Source organism: Chrysoperla carnea, chromosome 3, assembly GCF_905475395.1.
Source record: "Chrysoperla carnea chromosome 3, inChrCarn1.1, whole genome shotgun sequence".
In the NCBI taxonomy this organism is placed as follows: domain Eukaryota; kingdom Metazoa; phylum Arthropoda; class Insecta; order Neuroptera; family Chrysopidae; genus Chrysoperla; species Chrysoperla carnea.
Window position 1 is genome coordinate 26,062,414 of NC_058339.1, and position 14,997 is coordinate 26,077,410.

The 14,997-nt window shown below is 29.2% G+C and overlaps 3 protein-coding genes across 5 annotated transcripts; all 3 read right to left on the reverse strand.

Moving 5' to 3' along the window:
- Positions 1-445: 445 nt before the first annotated feature.
- Positions 446-3,536, reverse strand: LOC123295954 (malate dehydrogenase, mitochondrial-like). Its single transcript, XM_044877416.1, has 4 exons — positions 3,497-3,536; positions 2,383-2,726; positions 1,561-1,821; positions 446-829 (listed from the first exon to the last, which is right to left on the reverse strand). Exons 1-4 carry the CDS (start codon positions 3,534-3,536, stop codon positions 446-448), a joined length of 1,029 nt encoding a protein of 342 aa, XP_044733351.1.
- A 1,800-nt stretch (positions 3,537-5,336) lies between these two features.
- Positions 5,337-11,740, reverse strand: LOC123296412 (helicase sen1-like). Of its 3 annotated transcripts, none has more exons than XM_044877878.1 (9): positions 11,628-11,740; positions 10,896-10,987; positions 9,392-9,574; positions 9,040-9,281; positions 8,319-8,778; positions 7,321-7,592; positions 6,864-7,261; positions 5,688-5,868; positions 5,337-5,619 (listed from the first exon to the last, which is right to left on the reverse strand). In XM_044877878.1, the coding sequence occupies exons 1-9, from the start codon at positions 11,681-11,683 to the stop codon at positions 5,491-5,493; spliced, it is 2,013 nt and encodes a 670-aa protein (XP_044733813.1). In that variant the 5' UTR covers positions 11,684-11,740; the 3' UTR covers positions 5,337-5,490. The 3 variants fall into 3 exon arrangements, with proteins under 3 accessions (XP_044733813.1, XP_044733814.1, XP_044733812.1); XM_044877879.1 differs by having other exon boundaries at positions 9,040-9,257; positions 9,377-9,574; XM_044877877.1 differs by having other exon boundaries at positions 9,377-9,574.
- Positions 11,741-11,810: 70 nt separating this feature from the next.
- Positions 11,811-14,107, reverse strand: LOC123295955 (MATH and LRR domain-containing protein PFE0570w-like). Its single transcript, XM_044877417.1, has 4 exons — positions 13,439-14,107; positions 12,640-12,823; positions 11,869-12,441; positions 11,811-11,824 (listed from the first exon to the last, which is right to left on the reverse strand). The coding sequence occupies exons 1-4, from the start codon at positions 14,105-14,107 to the stop codon at positions 11,811-11,813; spliced, it is 1,440 nt and encodes a 479-aa protein (XP_044733352.1).
- Between the last annotated feature and the right edge of the window lie 890 nt (positions 14,108-14,997).

The window sequence follows — 14,997 nt, forward strand, 5'->3', positions numbered from 1 at the left end:
AAAACTTAAATTAAATTTTAAACCTTTTTTAAATTATCAAAAACGCGGGCATCCAATTTGATGACGTAATATGGGTATCACTATACGAAATAACACAAATAATTTTGACAGATATATTCATAGACATCTGATTATAATATAAATATAAATACTTATCTATGTATATATTATACCCAGCTGTCTACACTGAACTAACTGATGATCTATGACTCATACCGCTATGACATCACAGCTGGGCTTACCCGCGTTTTAGGTCACGTGATATACAGTTTAAAAATTACGATTTTTAATTTTAATATTTTAAAAGAAAAAAGTGCTTTTATAACTCGAAATCAGAATATTTAAGTAAATTTAATGAACATAAAATTTACCTTTTTTCAAATTTCATGATTTATTTTTGACTAACGATAATACCCTATTATACAAAAATTTATTTTATATATTTTTATTCATTTTTTAATTCTTCAATGATTTCATCTTTAATGCAATATGTTTCACCTAATTCAATGTCTTTTTTTAAGTAATATCTTGATTTTTCAAACAATGAGCTTTCGTATTCGGACATTTTAGGTAAGCCTAAATTTTGTTCGATACCAGTAGCATTTATTCGAAGCGGAGTTGAACAATATTTAATATTTAATAATTCTTCATTACACTTAACATATGCACATTCTATTATAGATTTTCTTGTTTTTGTGGCCATTGCAAGTATCGATATAAATCGTGCAATTGCAAAAGACGATGCGAGTGATGGACTTTCGTTTTCGTCATTAAATTCACATGACTCACATGAATCTAATAGTTTTTTTGTAATTTTTTCAATATCTTTCTACAAAGATATAATAAGATCGGTAAATACATTTAAATTTGAATGGTAAAGTATGCGCGAACATTTGAAATATTTAGATGGCTTTGCATTGTTCCAATTATCATCAACCGATGTTATCAGGATTTTCCACCCCCGTAAATTGTGGCATTCTTTTTATTTTTATAAAATTTATATGAGATATATCAAGATATACTAAGTTTAGTCCCAAACAGGTCCGTAACTAGGGCATGGCAAAGGAGGCACCCACCACCGGTGCAATAGAAATTGAGGCGCAAAACAAAAAGTATGTTTCTAACTTGGAATCCTTTTTTCCCTACCACAATCCTAGTCATTTGGTTGCAGCTGCAGTGCTTGTATTGTCTAGAGCTTGCTTGCAGATTTGTACCTTTCAATTTCATATTAAAAGATTTATCCAGCTAAACATTGAGGGAGAATGGAGTATGTAAATTTTAAAGATATAGCCCTAGCCCTTAAGAAGGTTTGAGAATACAAGAATAACGATGGTTTGCAAAAATATAATTTAGCAGGCATTTGCATGGTGTCTTAATATACCAAAAAAGTTTTCTTTGAAAATTAAAAGATTTTGTATTCATCTCCAAATTTCAAAAATTTGAATTGGGAGACAATTTATAACGTCGACATTAAAGCAAAGAGACTTGATTAAAAAATCTAAATATTTCAACTGACCGTATATCTACAATTTTTTCCGAACAGTTATTTCAATATATTACCTGTTCTAATTTAACATCTGTTTTAATTTGTGAGAAAATTGGAACTATTGTATTATTTGAGTGTCCTCCAACGATTGGAACAGTTACTCGTTCAGGGCGTAATCCTAAAATATTTGCAGCTAAGGTGTTTGCACGTATAACGTCCACTGAATTTATACCAAATATTCTTTTTGAGTTATACTTTGCAACTCTTGTTTGCATGACATTTTCAGCTATGGGCACAATGCTGTTTAAAGGATTTGTTGCGATGCCAACTAAAGCCTTATATATCCAAGAAAATAGACATGTATGAATAAAATAATTAATTTTTTATAGGATGGAAGTTTACAGCGCTTAGTATTAAGTGTTAAAATGTTTTGTTCATTTTCTCCCTCGGTCCAAATTGTAGGCCGAGAAAAAAAAAATTATAACCAAAATCTCGAAAAATTTTACTCTTACTTTTCGTATATCTCCCACGAGTATTAACAAAATTAATAATATGTTGTGTCCTATGAATTCTCAATCTTATATCACACTCTTGGCGCTTTATTTTAGAGTTTTAAAGAAATGCTTTTGAACTCTATTTGTTAAAAATTGCCTAATAATCGTCTTTCAAGACATTTGAATAGGATTAATTTGATAAGTTTAATTTTCCTTAATCAAAATATTATTTGTTTGATCAAATTTTAGATTTAAAAAATGGCTGTTTATTAAATTGGATTGATTTGATAAGTTTTATAGAGTTAAGTAGAATTTATCCATTTCCAAGTTCTGTCAGTGTTATTCCATTAAGCTGTTCTATTTATTTATTAAGTTTATTATTATATATGAGGCAAAGTTTACCTCTGGACAAAATTCGGCCACTGCATACATTAACGAGGAAACAATATTAGCATTGGCTTCAAATAAATTTTTCGTGTTGTTTTGAGTATTTGCAACAATTGTGACAACTTTTGCGCCACTTAATGCATCACTTAATTGATCAACACCTTGATAAGACTTAACATTGCATTGAGTATCTATATGACTTAATTCAAGCCCGAGTCCATATGTGTCTTTTATATCATATAATGCAAGTTCTTCGACATACGGTGATTGTTTTAATAATAAAGAAATTGGTTGTCCAATTTTTCCAGCTGCTCCACAAAGAACAACTTTTAACACATTACTTTTACGAATATTGGAGGCTTTTTTAAAAAAATTTCGATTTCTAATAAAACTATTCATAAATTTCATTTTGTAATCTGACAGTTTATAATAATTATAAATTTTACAGTATAAAAGAAAATTTTAAAATATTTTTTTGGACTTAAAAATTATTAAGTCAGTATTAACATTACTCTATGGAAACTGTAAGAATAATGCAAAAAACAAAAAACCTTTTCCGATTAAATGGAATAACTTTAAAATAAAAAATAAATAAAATTTTAGGATATTCATGTAATAAAAATTCATGTCTAAACTGGTAAAAAAATATTATTTTATTTTTAACTGTTCATAAATACTATAGTTATTAGCTGGTGTTTGAACGATACGCGCGCTTGGTAAAGAAACTGAGCGATACCTAAGTAACAAGCACCTTATTATATATCGATTTATTATTTAAAAGAAAATATTAATTTATGGGCTACTAGTTGTCTGGAGGTCATTCAGTTTCTTTATCTAGCCCTCGTATTGAGTAAAACACAGCTAATATGATCAGGATCGAATTTAGCTTTCAAGTAAAAGTACAAAACCCTCATTTATTTAATTATTACAAGGATTTTCTTGATTTATGCATTCAGTCAATAAAAAGTTCGTAAAATTCTCAAGTAAAGAGACAAGAAACATCAACAGTTATTGGGTTTTGTAGCTAAGAGATACTGCTCGAGCGTTTTTAGTATGAACACACATCGTTTTTACACCGAAAATCCGGCTAAGGAAGACTATCTACCTATTTAAATTGGAACCCTTATACAGGTCACTTTATAATAACTATTTACGATAAGAGCATTCATTATTAACGTACGCATTCGAAATTTGCACAACGAATGCGTAGTACGAGTTGGGCAATCGCAGAAGTATGTTAATAATACATTATCACACGTATATCGTACAAAACTTTATCTAAGCCTCTAAAATGTGAAAATAAGCGGAAAATATAAGATTTTTCATTGAAAAAATTGAGAAAACTAGAAAATTAAAAAAGTTACTATAATAACTTGTTATCAGTTTAGATTTTGAGAGTAATTTGGCTAATTTAATTGGTTGAAAATACGTGCAGTAATAAACTATTTATCTTACGCAAAATGAAGTTTTTAGATAAAGTTTTTATTCCAATGAATAAGGGTTTGTAACTTAGGTAATAAAGCTTGATTAGTATTCAAAGTATTGATACTGGATAATTTTTTTTTCGCTAGATATTTATTTTACTTATTAGCTAATTAATTCGGTCCTGATTATGACACAATTTAATAAATCTTTCTCAAAATAAAAACATAAGCCAAACAGTAAATCCAATCATTCACTCTTTGCAGTAAAGAAAATTATAACATTTTTTCTTTAGAATAACAATAGTTTTAAATGAAAAGTAATTGTTTCTCACTTATAAATTTAACAAAACCAATTCAGGAAAAAAAATATCTGATTTTTTGGTAAGATAAATTATTATTGTCTGGGTTCCCGTCGGTATATAATCCAATTAATCTACGAAACGAATGACAAAATTGCTTTTTTTTTACTTTTGCGAATTTTTTAAGTTAACTTAGCCATCGATTAGTCGTAAACAAAAAGCGCCATGTTTCTTGGCTTCTTTTCTTCTATAACAACGTATTTTTTGTTTTCTGATAGCAATTTTGTCATATTTAATATTGGGCCTTCGTAGATTAATTGGATTAAATCAATAATAAATACACCTCTAGAGATAATATTGTAGCTAATTATGCTTAGCTTAACGGTTTTTACTTTTACGAAAATTATCATAAGCGGATTATTATTGGGTCTTCACGTTATAAAATATCTTAGACCTAATGAGTTTCTTTAGACAACCGTTCGTAGCTTAGCTAAAAGAAGAATGGAGAACGAAAATTTTAACAAAAGCAAGGTCCATCCAAAAATAGACCTTATGTTATACTACAAATACAATGTACTATTCTCACTTAAATAAAAAATTTTACAACCTTTTCTAAGTGCACTTCATAAACACAATGGCGTTTTATAAAAAAGCTGAATTTTTGAGGTCATTTTGTTTTGTTTAAATACTGTTCAATTAAAAAAAATTAAATATACATCAAAATAATATAATTGATTATTTTCTATTAGAAAAATCGGTCGATATAATACTATTAGAAAATGTGTGTGCACTCTGAAAGTAGCTACACAAACAATCGAAAGTACCGATCCCGGTAGAGGCGCAGGTAAATGTATATTCTATAAAAATTATATTCTCATGTATTATGATATTCCCAACCAGATCACACCTTATTGCTTGTATTTTGTTTATTTTTATTTTAAACAACCACAAATTTTTTAATATAATTCGTAATCCGGTTGATTGTGCATCATATGGGATTTTAATGCTAAGATGCCAGCACTACAAGTAAAGAAAATGTAAACCATATTTTTTAGATTCAGCTTATTTTTTTCATTGAATGAAAAGACAAAAGATATGTTATGATTCTTTAGCAAAATTCTTTGTTGTAAAAAAATATTACAAGAACCTATTTTATGTATATATTATATAATATGCAATATACAACATTGTAAACAACATATATAGTTTTTTTCGATCGCTATTTAGGGTCTTTCTTAATATTAAAGTCCCATATCTTATAATTCTCTCTACCGTGGTGTCGGCTAAAATTAAAACGAATTAATTTTGGATCTTCGCTATCGAAAAGTTGGATATCGCTATAAAAAATACGTGAAGATTGCTACCTCAGTCTTGGTTACAAAAATTATATCTTTTCTAAGTTATTTTACAAAATTTTTATCTTTAAGAATTTTTGAAAAAACGTCCTGAGAAATCATTACGTTTTTTGTATAGAAAATTTTTTTTCTATGTTCTGCATCATCTTTTAAAGCTCTCCATGTAGGGTTCATCTGAAACATTAAATGTTTTTTTTTGACAAACGGCCATTGATAATTTAATTTGCCTTATTATTTTATACCTGTAAAGCTTGAAAATTTCCCACTATGTAAAATGCATGTTTTGCTCGAGTTAGTGCTACATTTAATCGTTGATCATCAGCTAAAAAACCAAATCCTTCTGTTCGTACACATGATAATATTATGATGTCTTTCTCTTGCCCTTGAAAGCCATCTACTGTATTTACAACAATATCTTCTTTTCTAAAAATAATAGCTATTCTTTTACCATGTTTAGTTTGCTATACACATTGTGCTGGAAATCATTGCTATTTAGAGAATTAATGTTATAGAGTAGCCGCTAGATAGAGTTGAGTGCAAAATCCGAGGACCGCATTTTGTCAACTGATTCTTCTTGTTCAGAAAAGCTTTTAGATTAATATTCCGAATGTTGCCAGAAATCCTTTTGGTTCAATTTTCAAATACCACAATAAATAAATTGACACATTCCTGTGCCGAATGTCCCCTAAAGTACCATTTAATAATCTGTACCTTTTCTATTATTGTGTAATTATCCATTGTTGAAATATGGTAATGCCATTAAAACCACGGATCTAGTAATTATAGTAGGGATGGGGGGAAGCAATGTGCCTACTTTTGATTGGCTACGGCTCTCATTTGCGGGAAATTCAAATAGAACGATAATATTTCGTGTGTTTTAGATTTTAATATTTCTATATCCATGGTTTTAGATTGGCTACGGCTGTTCGCACTCTCAATTACGGGAAAATTTAAATGGGTAGCGAATGTAAGATTATTTTTATTTATTTATGTTTTCCACGTACATCAACCATATGTCAAACATGTTTCCTTGCTTACAAACGAATCAAAAACACTTAAAGAAGGCTTTGAGCATACTTTTAGCATGCGTCTAGTTAACAGCCAATAGAAAGTAGGCACAATGATACCCTGTCTCTTCCCCCTGAGTGAGACTCACCCCACTCGGTTATACTCCATCCCTTTTAAAATATTCCTATATCCATGCAATATCCCCACTCTTAAATGATATTAAACAAACACCATATTTCACAAGGCTCTAGCCAGATATGTGTATGTATATGTATATGTATAATTTTATAGTTAATATTTTTTGTTATTTAACACCCTTTCCAACACAAGCTGTATAAAAAGTAAAATGAGCATGAAGAGGGAAGGAAAATCGAGAACAGGTCTATTGAATTATGAAATGGGATTTTTACCTTTCAATATTTTCTAAAATTTTCATAATTCTTGTACGCTGATTTTGATATGGTGTAATGATACCAATCGTCACTTTATTATTCACTTCATTTAAAATAGTTTTCAACATATTTAAAATAAATTCCGCTTCTCGCGAATTATCCATAGAACTACATTGTTCAAACTCGTGAAGAAACAGTTGGTATGGTATTAATGGAAATCTGTAGTCATACACATTTTGACTGTTTTTGAGTCGATTACCATAAAAATATTTATTGGGAAATTCCATAATTTCTGGATGCATTCGGTATTGAACTGATAAACTTCGAATATTTGGACAATTATCTATTTTATTCATAGAAAAACACTTTTCAATACGTTCAAATAACGATTGGCCTAATCCATACTTTTTGGCTTCCTAAAATTATGAAGATTTAATTTGTAATTTCGTAAATACGTTAAAAATAATTAATTTACCTGAGATTTAATGGTAGCTGGCAATTGTTTGGTATCACCAACTAAGACTAGAGAATCAATACCTAACATTAATGGTAATAAGGCAGTTGGTTCAGTACACTGAGTTGCTTCGTCTATGATGCACGTAGTAAAACGAAAAGATTTTGTCTTGGCCAAACGTTCCAATTGTGCACTGTAAGAACTTCCTAAAGTTGTACAAATTATATCCGCTTTTTTAATAATTATATCTTCATCAATAACTTTCCTTGGCTTATTTTGTTGAAATAATGCATCTGGTAAATTTATAAAATCTATGGTTAGTAATCATTTTTTAAATATTATATTAAATTTCTTCTATAAAATTAATTACAAACGAGAGGTTGGGAGAATCAGTTTATTTTACGATTTAAATGTCAAACTAAATAGTCTAGTCACTTGCATTAGTAAAATACAATCTTTATAGGCACCTTCAAGAACAATGAAATTATGATTGTAAAGCTTCGAAAACAATTAAATCTGTAAGATGGTCCAAGAGCTAATGAAAAATTTGGCAGGGGTATTTCAATCACTGTGAAATTATTGACTTACTTCCTTATTTAATAACAATGTTAGAATTGAGATATTTGCTGGAGTACAACATAAGGCATTGCAACAGATTGATTCCAGAAAATATTCTCCTTAATTTTAAATATCTTATTTTAGCATTTGTAGAATCAAATAGAAGGAAAATTTTACATTAATGCGACAGTAAAATGTTATTACCAGACATAGTTAAGAGAGAATTATTAGAAAATCCAATTTCTTTGTGAGAGACTGTGATAAGTCAGTCACCTTTTGGTGGCCAGGGATTACAAAAATGTAATTGTAAGCCTGCTGTGATCCGAACCGCGATAAAAGATGTTTTTGTTTTAAAAATAAAGTTATTTTAAATTATTTTAACTGTTAAAAAGGCTATTAATTGAAAGGCTAATTAAGCTAATAAAACAATCAAATTAATCTGAATTTATATTGATATTTACCATTTTTGATATTATTCATTTGCGAATTTTGTTTATTATTCAATGCCTTATTAAATCCATCACTTTCTTTAAACATTCCCAAATTTGAATTGTATTCCTTTAATGTTTGTAAAGATATGCTTTGCACAGAAGGGTGCATTTTATTTCTCTGGCCGACACGAACCATACGAAATGTAATTTGTGGTTTGGCAATTTTTTTACGAACATTTAATAATTTAAGTACGATATCATCAATTGCTGAGTTTGTTGGTGCACATATTAAAATTCTTGGTAAATTATTACGATTTTCAACACAATTATTATAACGATTATTTCCATATAATAAATGCATTACTAAATTCACGATCAAAAATGATTTTCCAGTCCCTGGTGGTCCATGTATTAAACTAATCGTTGGATCTGATGATAAACAAGAACCAGTTACTTGAAATATAATTTCTCTTTGGTCAACATTTAAAGCCTAAAAAAGTAAAAAATATAAATTATTTATAAAATAGTACTATCCATGCATTATTTACAATAGAAAACAGCCAAATTTTCAAATGCAAGTGGGGATAAAATTGTGCCTGAAAGTGGTTTGTAAATGTGGATGCATACAAATTTTTTTTAGCTATATAAAGAAAGATATTGGGTACGGCGATTACTTACGAAATTATACAAATGTTTGAATAAATGCTTCTTATTGGTATTGGTACGAGAAAAAATATAAATTAAAACTTACACTATTACTTAAAATTTCCACATTATAATGATTCTTTATCTTGTTCAAGTTATTTGGATTTAATATTAAAGGCATTAAAGGTGATTGAGGTAGTTTTTGAAGAGCTGTAAATTCTTTCATTACACCTATAATGCGACCAAGACGTCTTACCGGGATACAGTTTTCTGTTACTAATTTATTCGGATCCCATTTAGTCAAAACCATGAAAGTTACCAAAACTTGAGGATTATTAACTAACATCACTAAAAATAACAATTAGTTAATTAAATTTATAGTGTTATAAGGGGTGTTTACGTTGAATATCTAGAAAGTAAATACTAAGGACTTTCAGACTTACCATTTTTATACTTACTTAAGTGTAATGGTAATTCATCACGCGTTTGGTGAATTGATTGTTTATGAATAGAAGTTACATATCCAAATCGATTTGTTGACTCTTGTATTCCATTTTTATTTTCTGTAGTCAATTTTAAAATGAGAGCGTCGCCGATTTTGGGATGAATCATATTTTGATCATCTTGTTTGGTAAGTAATACTAAAATTAGCAAGACAAGTTATTAAAAATGTTTTAAATTATTTTTATAATTTAAAGGTAGTTTTAAAATAAAATAATTGACACTCATTTTTTCACAGATTAGCTTCCTGCTTTTAAGACAAAAAGAAAGCATCACGTATTATATATAATTGAGTTGTTGAACAAATTTTTTTTTTTTTTGATAAAAATGGAAAGATCGCATATAAGTTTTATAACAAAACTGTTTTTATTTTTATAACATGCATATATGTAATATACCAAGGTATACTAAGTTTAGTCCCAAGTTTGTAACGCTTAGAAATATTGATGCTACGAAAAAAACTTTTGGTGTAGGTGCTTATAAAATCACCTAATTAGTTCATTTTCGTTTTCCTGTTCATCTGTCTGTCTGTCACATGATAACTCAAAAACGAAAAAAGATATCAAGCTGAAATTTTTGTGAGGTCGAGTTCGTAAATGAGCAACATAGGTCAATTAAGTCTTGGGTCCGTAGGACCCATCTTCTAAACCGTTAGAGATAGAACAAATGTTTAAATGTAAAAAATATTCCTTATAAAAAAATAACCAACTTTTGACAAAACTCAGTATATAAGGTCATTTTGACCCAAAAAGTACAAAAATCAGGTGCATTTGTTGACTGGTCCAATAGTTTTTGGGATACGGACTAAAATCTATCCAAATATTACGATATCTCAGAAACTCATTAAATTGCATGCATCCAATCATTAAATTAATACGATTTTTATACTTTTTGGATCAAAATTACCCTATCCAACGAGTTTCATCAAATTCCAAAACAAAAATTTTTGTTGTTGTGTTTTTCTCGACTTTTTTAAAGAGGTACGTACCCCTTAAAAAATTGAAAAAATCGAAAAAAATTTTTTATCTTCAATTTTGATAAAACTCAGTATATAAGGTAATTTTGACCCAAAAAGTACAAAAATCAGGTGCATTTGTTGACTGGTTGAATAGTTTTTGGGATACGGACTAAAATCGATCCAAATATTACAATATCTCAGAAACTGTGCATCCAATCATTAAATTAATACGATTTTTATACTTTTTGGATCAAAATTACCCCATCCACCGAGTTTCATCAAATTCCAAAACAAAAATTTTTTTCCGATTTTCTCGATTTTTTCGAAGGGGTACCCCTTAAAAAAATTGCAAAAAATCGAAAAAAAATTGTTACCTCCAATTTTGATAAAACTCAGTATATAAGGTAATTTTGACCCAAAAAGTACAAAAATCAGGTGCATTTGTTGACTGATCGAATAATTTTTGGGGGTTTTTTAACTCCTCCAACTACTAACAAACTTACATTGGCATTCTAAATTAAACATTTTTTGATTTTTCTGCATTTGTTCCGAAGTTACATGTAAATTTTTAATATCCACTTGAAAAACTCTTTTTCTAAAACACAAAACGATTAACAATTTTCTTATTACAAATAATATAAATTTTCAAGTTGAAAAGCTATAAAAAGTTTCAAATTTTTTGAAATTGTGGATTCTGATGGTTTTTGAAGAGAAGGTCAAAAGTTTTAAAAATATTAAATTGCCAAATTTTCAGACAACTGGTTCAGAATCATGGATATAGGAATATTTTAAAAGGGATGGAGTATAACCGAGTGGGGTGAGTCTCACTCAGGGGGAAGAAGCAGGATATCATTGTGCTTACTTTCTATTGGTGTTTTTGATTCTTTACAACACACGCAGAATTCGCTACCCATTTAAATTTTCCCGCAATTGAGAGTGCGAACAGCCGCAGCCAATCAAAAGCAGGCATATTGCTTGAGGCAATCTAAAACCATGGATATAGAAATATTAAAATCTAAAACACACGAAATATTATCGTTGTATTTGAATTTCCCGCAAATGAGAGCCGCAGCCAATCTAAAGTAGGCACATTGCTCCCCCCCTGAGTGATACACCCCCCCATCGTCTAAAGCATGACTTTATACTACATCCCTACTATAATTACTAGATCCGTGTTCAGAATCCTTATATATTTAACAAGATATAAAATGCTAATTATATTTAATTAAACTTACAATGAATCATTCATATTATATTCGTCTTGAATTAAAGACCATAATTCTAACATCATTAAATTCTTGATTGTATGATAATATTTTTGAAAACTATCATAAACAATATTATTTTGCTGAACATGTTTCATTAAATTTATTGGAGTGTTTGGTGTTAAAAGGGATTTTGGATCCCAATTCACAATTTCATAAATAATATCCTCTTGATAAAAACAATCATGCTCCGAAATTTTAAGTAATGGACGTCGATCACGAAACAAAAAGAATGGCGGAGCTTCTTCATGACTCTCTCGAGTAAAAAGTCTTATACTAGGTGTCAAATTAAATGAAACCCTTTTTGTGGATTTATTTTTATTTGATGTTTGTTTATTCGTTTCAGTATTTTGAATAATCTCCTTCTTTTTAAATGAAGGTAATTTTTTTATGGAATCATTGTTCCCAATAATTTCATTATAATTTATTGTGGGTGGTAATAATTTATCATTCGATTTAACTCTAATTGGATATTTATGTGATATCTCTGTACTTTTCAACGTGGGTATTTTGTCATTAGATTTTGAATTTTTTGTGGAAGGTTTACCAACTGATAATTTTTCAGTAGATTTTGAGATACACGTGGCTGGTTTATCTGATGTTTTTAATATTTCAGCTGTAAATAAGTCACTACGATTTCTTGTTGTACATTTAACTTTTGGTTTCATTTTCTCTTTGTGATCAGTATTTGGTGACTGTTCGGATTTATTCGATTTTGCAATGGCTAACTCCTTTAATCGCTGTTTTCGTAATTCACTATTCGGATCATCTTTTTTTTTAATAGCTTTTTCAGGTGTTTTTGAATTTCTTTTTGTATAATCTTTAATACTTTTTTTACTTGATTTTTGTTTTACATCTTTTTTCTCGTTTTTATCTTTTTTTTCTATTGTTTCAGTAGATGATTTAACTGCCACCCTTTTAGGTTCTTTTACTGGTTTTGTCATAACTGGTGCTTCTATAATAGGTGGTTTTGTATATTTACCTGGACGTTCTTTTCGTAAATTATTTACAATCGAATTAAGAGTTTCGTTATTTTTAAAGCATTTATTTACATCTTGAATTGTTATCCTACATTCTTTTAGCTCAATGTTATTCGAATTTTTATCAGGCTCCTTTGAAGTTTTGATATTATCATGAACCTTATTTGGGTCTGGTGTTTCATCCTCCTGTAATGTAATTATCAATAGAACTGGCACCAATAAAAATTTTTAAAACCGAAATAGAATATAAGCAGAATAACAAAATCAAAGTTGAAGTATCAATTTTTTTGAAAGCTTTTCAGAATTTATGTTCGCGGATTTTTTAAACTTAACAAAAAGTATATTATCTGAAATTTTCAGGCCCGTCATTTAGTCATTGTAAATCTAAGATTAGGGTGAAACTTACAGAAGTTTTGGATACAGCAATGCCACCTAACCAATGAATTAAAAATATAAATAAAATACATGAATATGTATGGCGTAGGTAGCATTGAACCCAAAAAACTTCAGTAAATCGTATAAAATTTCACCTAACTTGATGGGACTGATTTTTTAAATGTCTACAAACAAAAGAACTATTATATTTATAAAAGATTCTATTCGTTAGAATCTTCTTTTTTTTTTAAGTTCAAATTTTAGAAATTATAGCAAAAAATTAGTGTTTCGCTATTTCAACCGCCTGCCATTTTACTTTGTACACAATTTTGAAGTAAGCTAGTTTCATTATTTTTTTATTTTGCATGTAATATTCCGTCATGTATACAATTTTCTCTTGAGAAAAATTGAATATTATCGAATTACCTGGTTGATTTCATCTAAAAACTTTTGTGAGAGCTCCGGCCACCATTCATTATTTTCCCCACCTTCTTTTTCAGCCCAAGAATCAGATAGTGGTGGAGGTGAATAATTAGATCTTTGTGATAATCTTTCTAACCATGGATTATCTTCTTCTTCGTCGTCGTCGTCATCGTCACTTGATATAATAATATAGTCATCGTCATGTTTTGGTGGTACATAGTTATTATCTATGTATGCATTTTCTTCCTCATCAGAATCCAATAAAGATGAGATAGTAATATTTTCCGTTTTTATTTGATGTTTTTCAATGGGATTTTCTGAGAACATATCTACACTATTTTCATCAATCGCTTCAATTTTTATTCCATTGGTTTCAATTTTATTTTCATCAGATTTTGATGTTGACGGAAATTCATTGTTTTCATTTTGACCATTTAAATTCGTTTTTAATTTTTTACTAGATCTTTCATTCATATTATCCCAATTAGATGGTCTTTTGGCTTGGCTTTTTCCATTCAATGATTTCATTTCAAGGGTTGTAATATTATCCGTATTCACATTTTCGTCTACTTTTAATAATCGAAATACACAACCATTTTCAATTTGGCTCACATCGTTTCCAACACCAACAATATCATTTTCAGTGAGTGTGCGTTCAGAATTTGGGTCCATTTTTGTTTCATTGATAAAAATTCCATTGGCACTCTGAAAATATCAATTGCAATATAATAAAAATTTTATGCGGAGTAGAATATCATGCACGAGAAAACCTAACTCGAGATCATTCAAGTAAATCATCAAATATTGAAAAAGCAAAAGTCACAAAAATAATTATTATCTGTGTTTATAAGAAAATTGTACCCCTCCCCTCCTCTACAATTCGATAAAAATTTAATAATCGATTTTGCGTTCTTAAAATATGATTAAGTAGTAAAGTTCCACAAAAATCTTTATAACGGGAGTTTTATAAATATAACTCTTCTATGAATTCTATGAAAAACACCAATAGTACAACTAATAAGACGGGATACATAGGAAAAGTGGGGAAACAGCACCGATTTTAATGTAACGTGTTTATAGGACCCCAAGGAATATTCTGCCAACTTAACCTAGTCAAAAGCGGGTATGGGGCCCCCAACGGAGGACATTTGCAGCCCAAATTATTTCGAATTTTCGAAATGCTTATTTTGGCCAATACTTTGTTCACTGAATACAAATCCAATGTCAGATTACACGAATTCTATCACGTATTCCAAAAATCGTGCCATTTTTCAAGAATTTCACTTTTTGGTACAAAAACGGCAAAAAGAATATTTGTCGTTTAAACATTGCTATTGGGGGTATTTTTGGCCGCTGTTTACGATTCTAATGTATTACATTTGTGCCAAAAAAATGAAATTTAAGACCAAAAATTGCACGATTTTCGAAAGACGTGAAAGAATTTGACATTTTGTTCTCCGTAGAATTATCAAGAAAAAAGTCGTTGTTGTAAATTTCAAGTGCAATGCATATCTACAACAGCTTAATTTAATCAAAAATCTCGCTGGGTTTCTCTACTTTTG

Bases quoted from the DNA above. Each gene is read 5' to 3' on its own strand.
- LOC123296412 (XM_044877877.1), bottom strand. From the start codon at position 11,683: ATGATGTTAGAATTATGGTCTTTAATTCAAGACGAATATAATATGAAT. The intron at 10,988-11,627 runs GTAAGTTTAATT...TTTGTGTTTTAG, and splicing joins TATAATATGAATGATTCATT to AAAAAGAGTTTTTCAAGTGG. The intron at 9,575-10,895 runs GTAAGTTTGTTA...TGCTAATTTTAG, and splicing joins GTTTAATTTAGAATGCCAAT to TATTACTTACCAAACAAGAT.
- LOC123295954 (XM_044877416.1), bottom strand. From the start codon at position 3,536: ATGAATGCTCTTATCGTAAATAGTTATTATAAAGTGACCT. The intron at 1,822-2,382 runs GTAAACTTTGCC...TGGATATATAAG, and splicing joins TGGCCGAATTTTGTCCAGAG to GCTTTAGTTGGCATCGCAAC. The intron at 830-1,560 runs GTAATATATTGA...ATATCTTTGTAG, and splicing joins CAGATGTTAAATTAGAACAG to AAAGATATTGAAAAAATTAC.
- LOC123295955 (XM_044877417.1), bottom strand. From the start codon at position 14,107: ATGGACCCAAATTCTGAACGCACACTCACTGAAAATGATATTGTTGGT. The intron at 12,824-13,438 runs GTAATTCGATAA...ATTACATTACAG, and splicing joins TTTTAGATGAAATCAACCAG to GAGGATGAAACACCAGACCC. The intron at 12,442-12,639 runs GTAAATATACAA...CACCTGAAAAAG, and splicing joins TTTACGAAAAGAACGTCCAG to CTATTAAAAAAAAAGATGAT.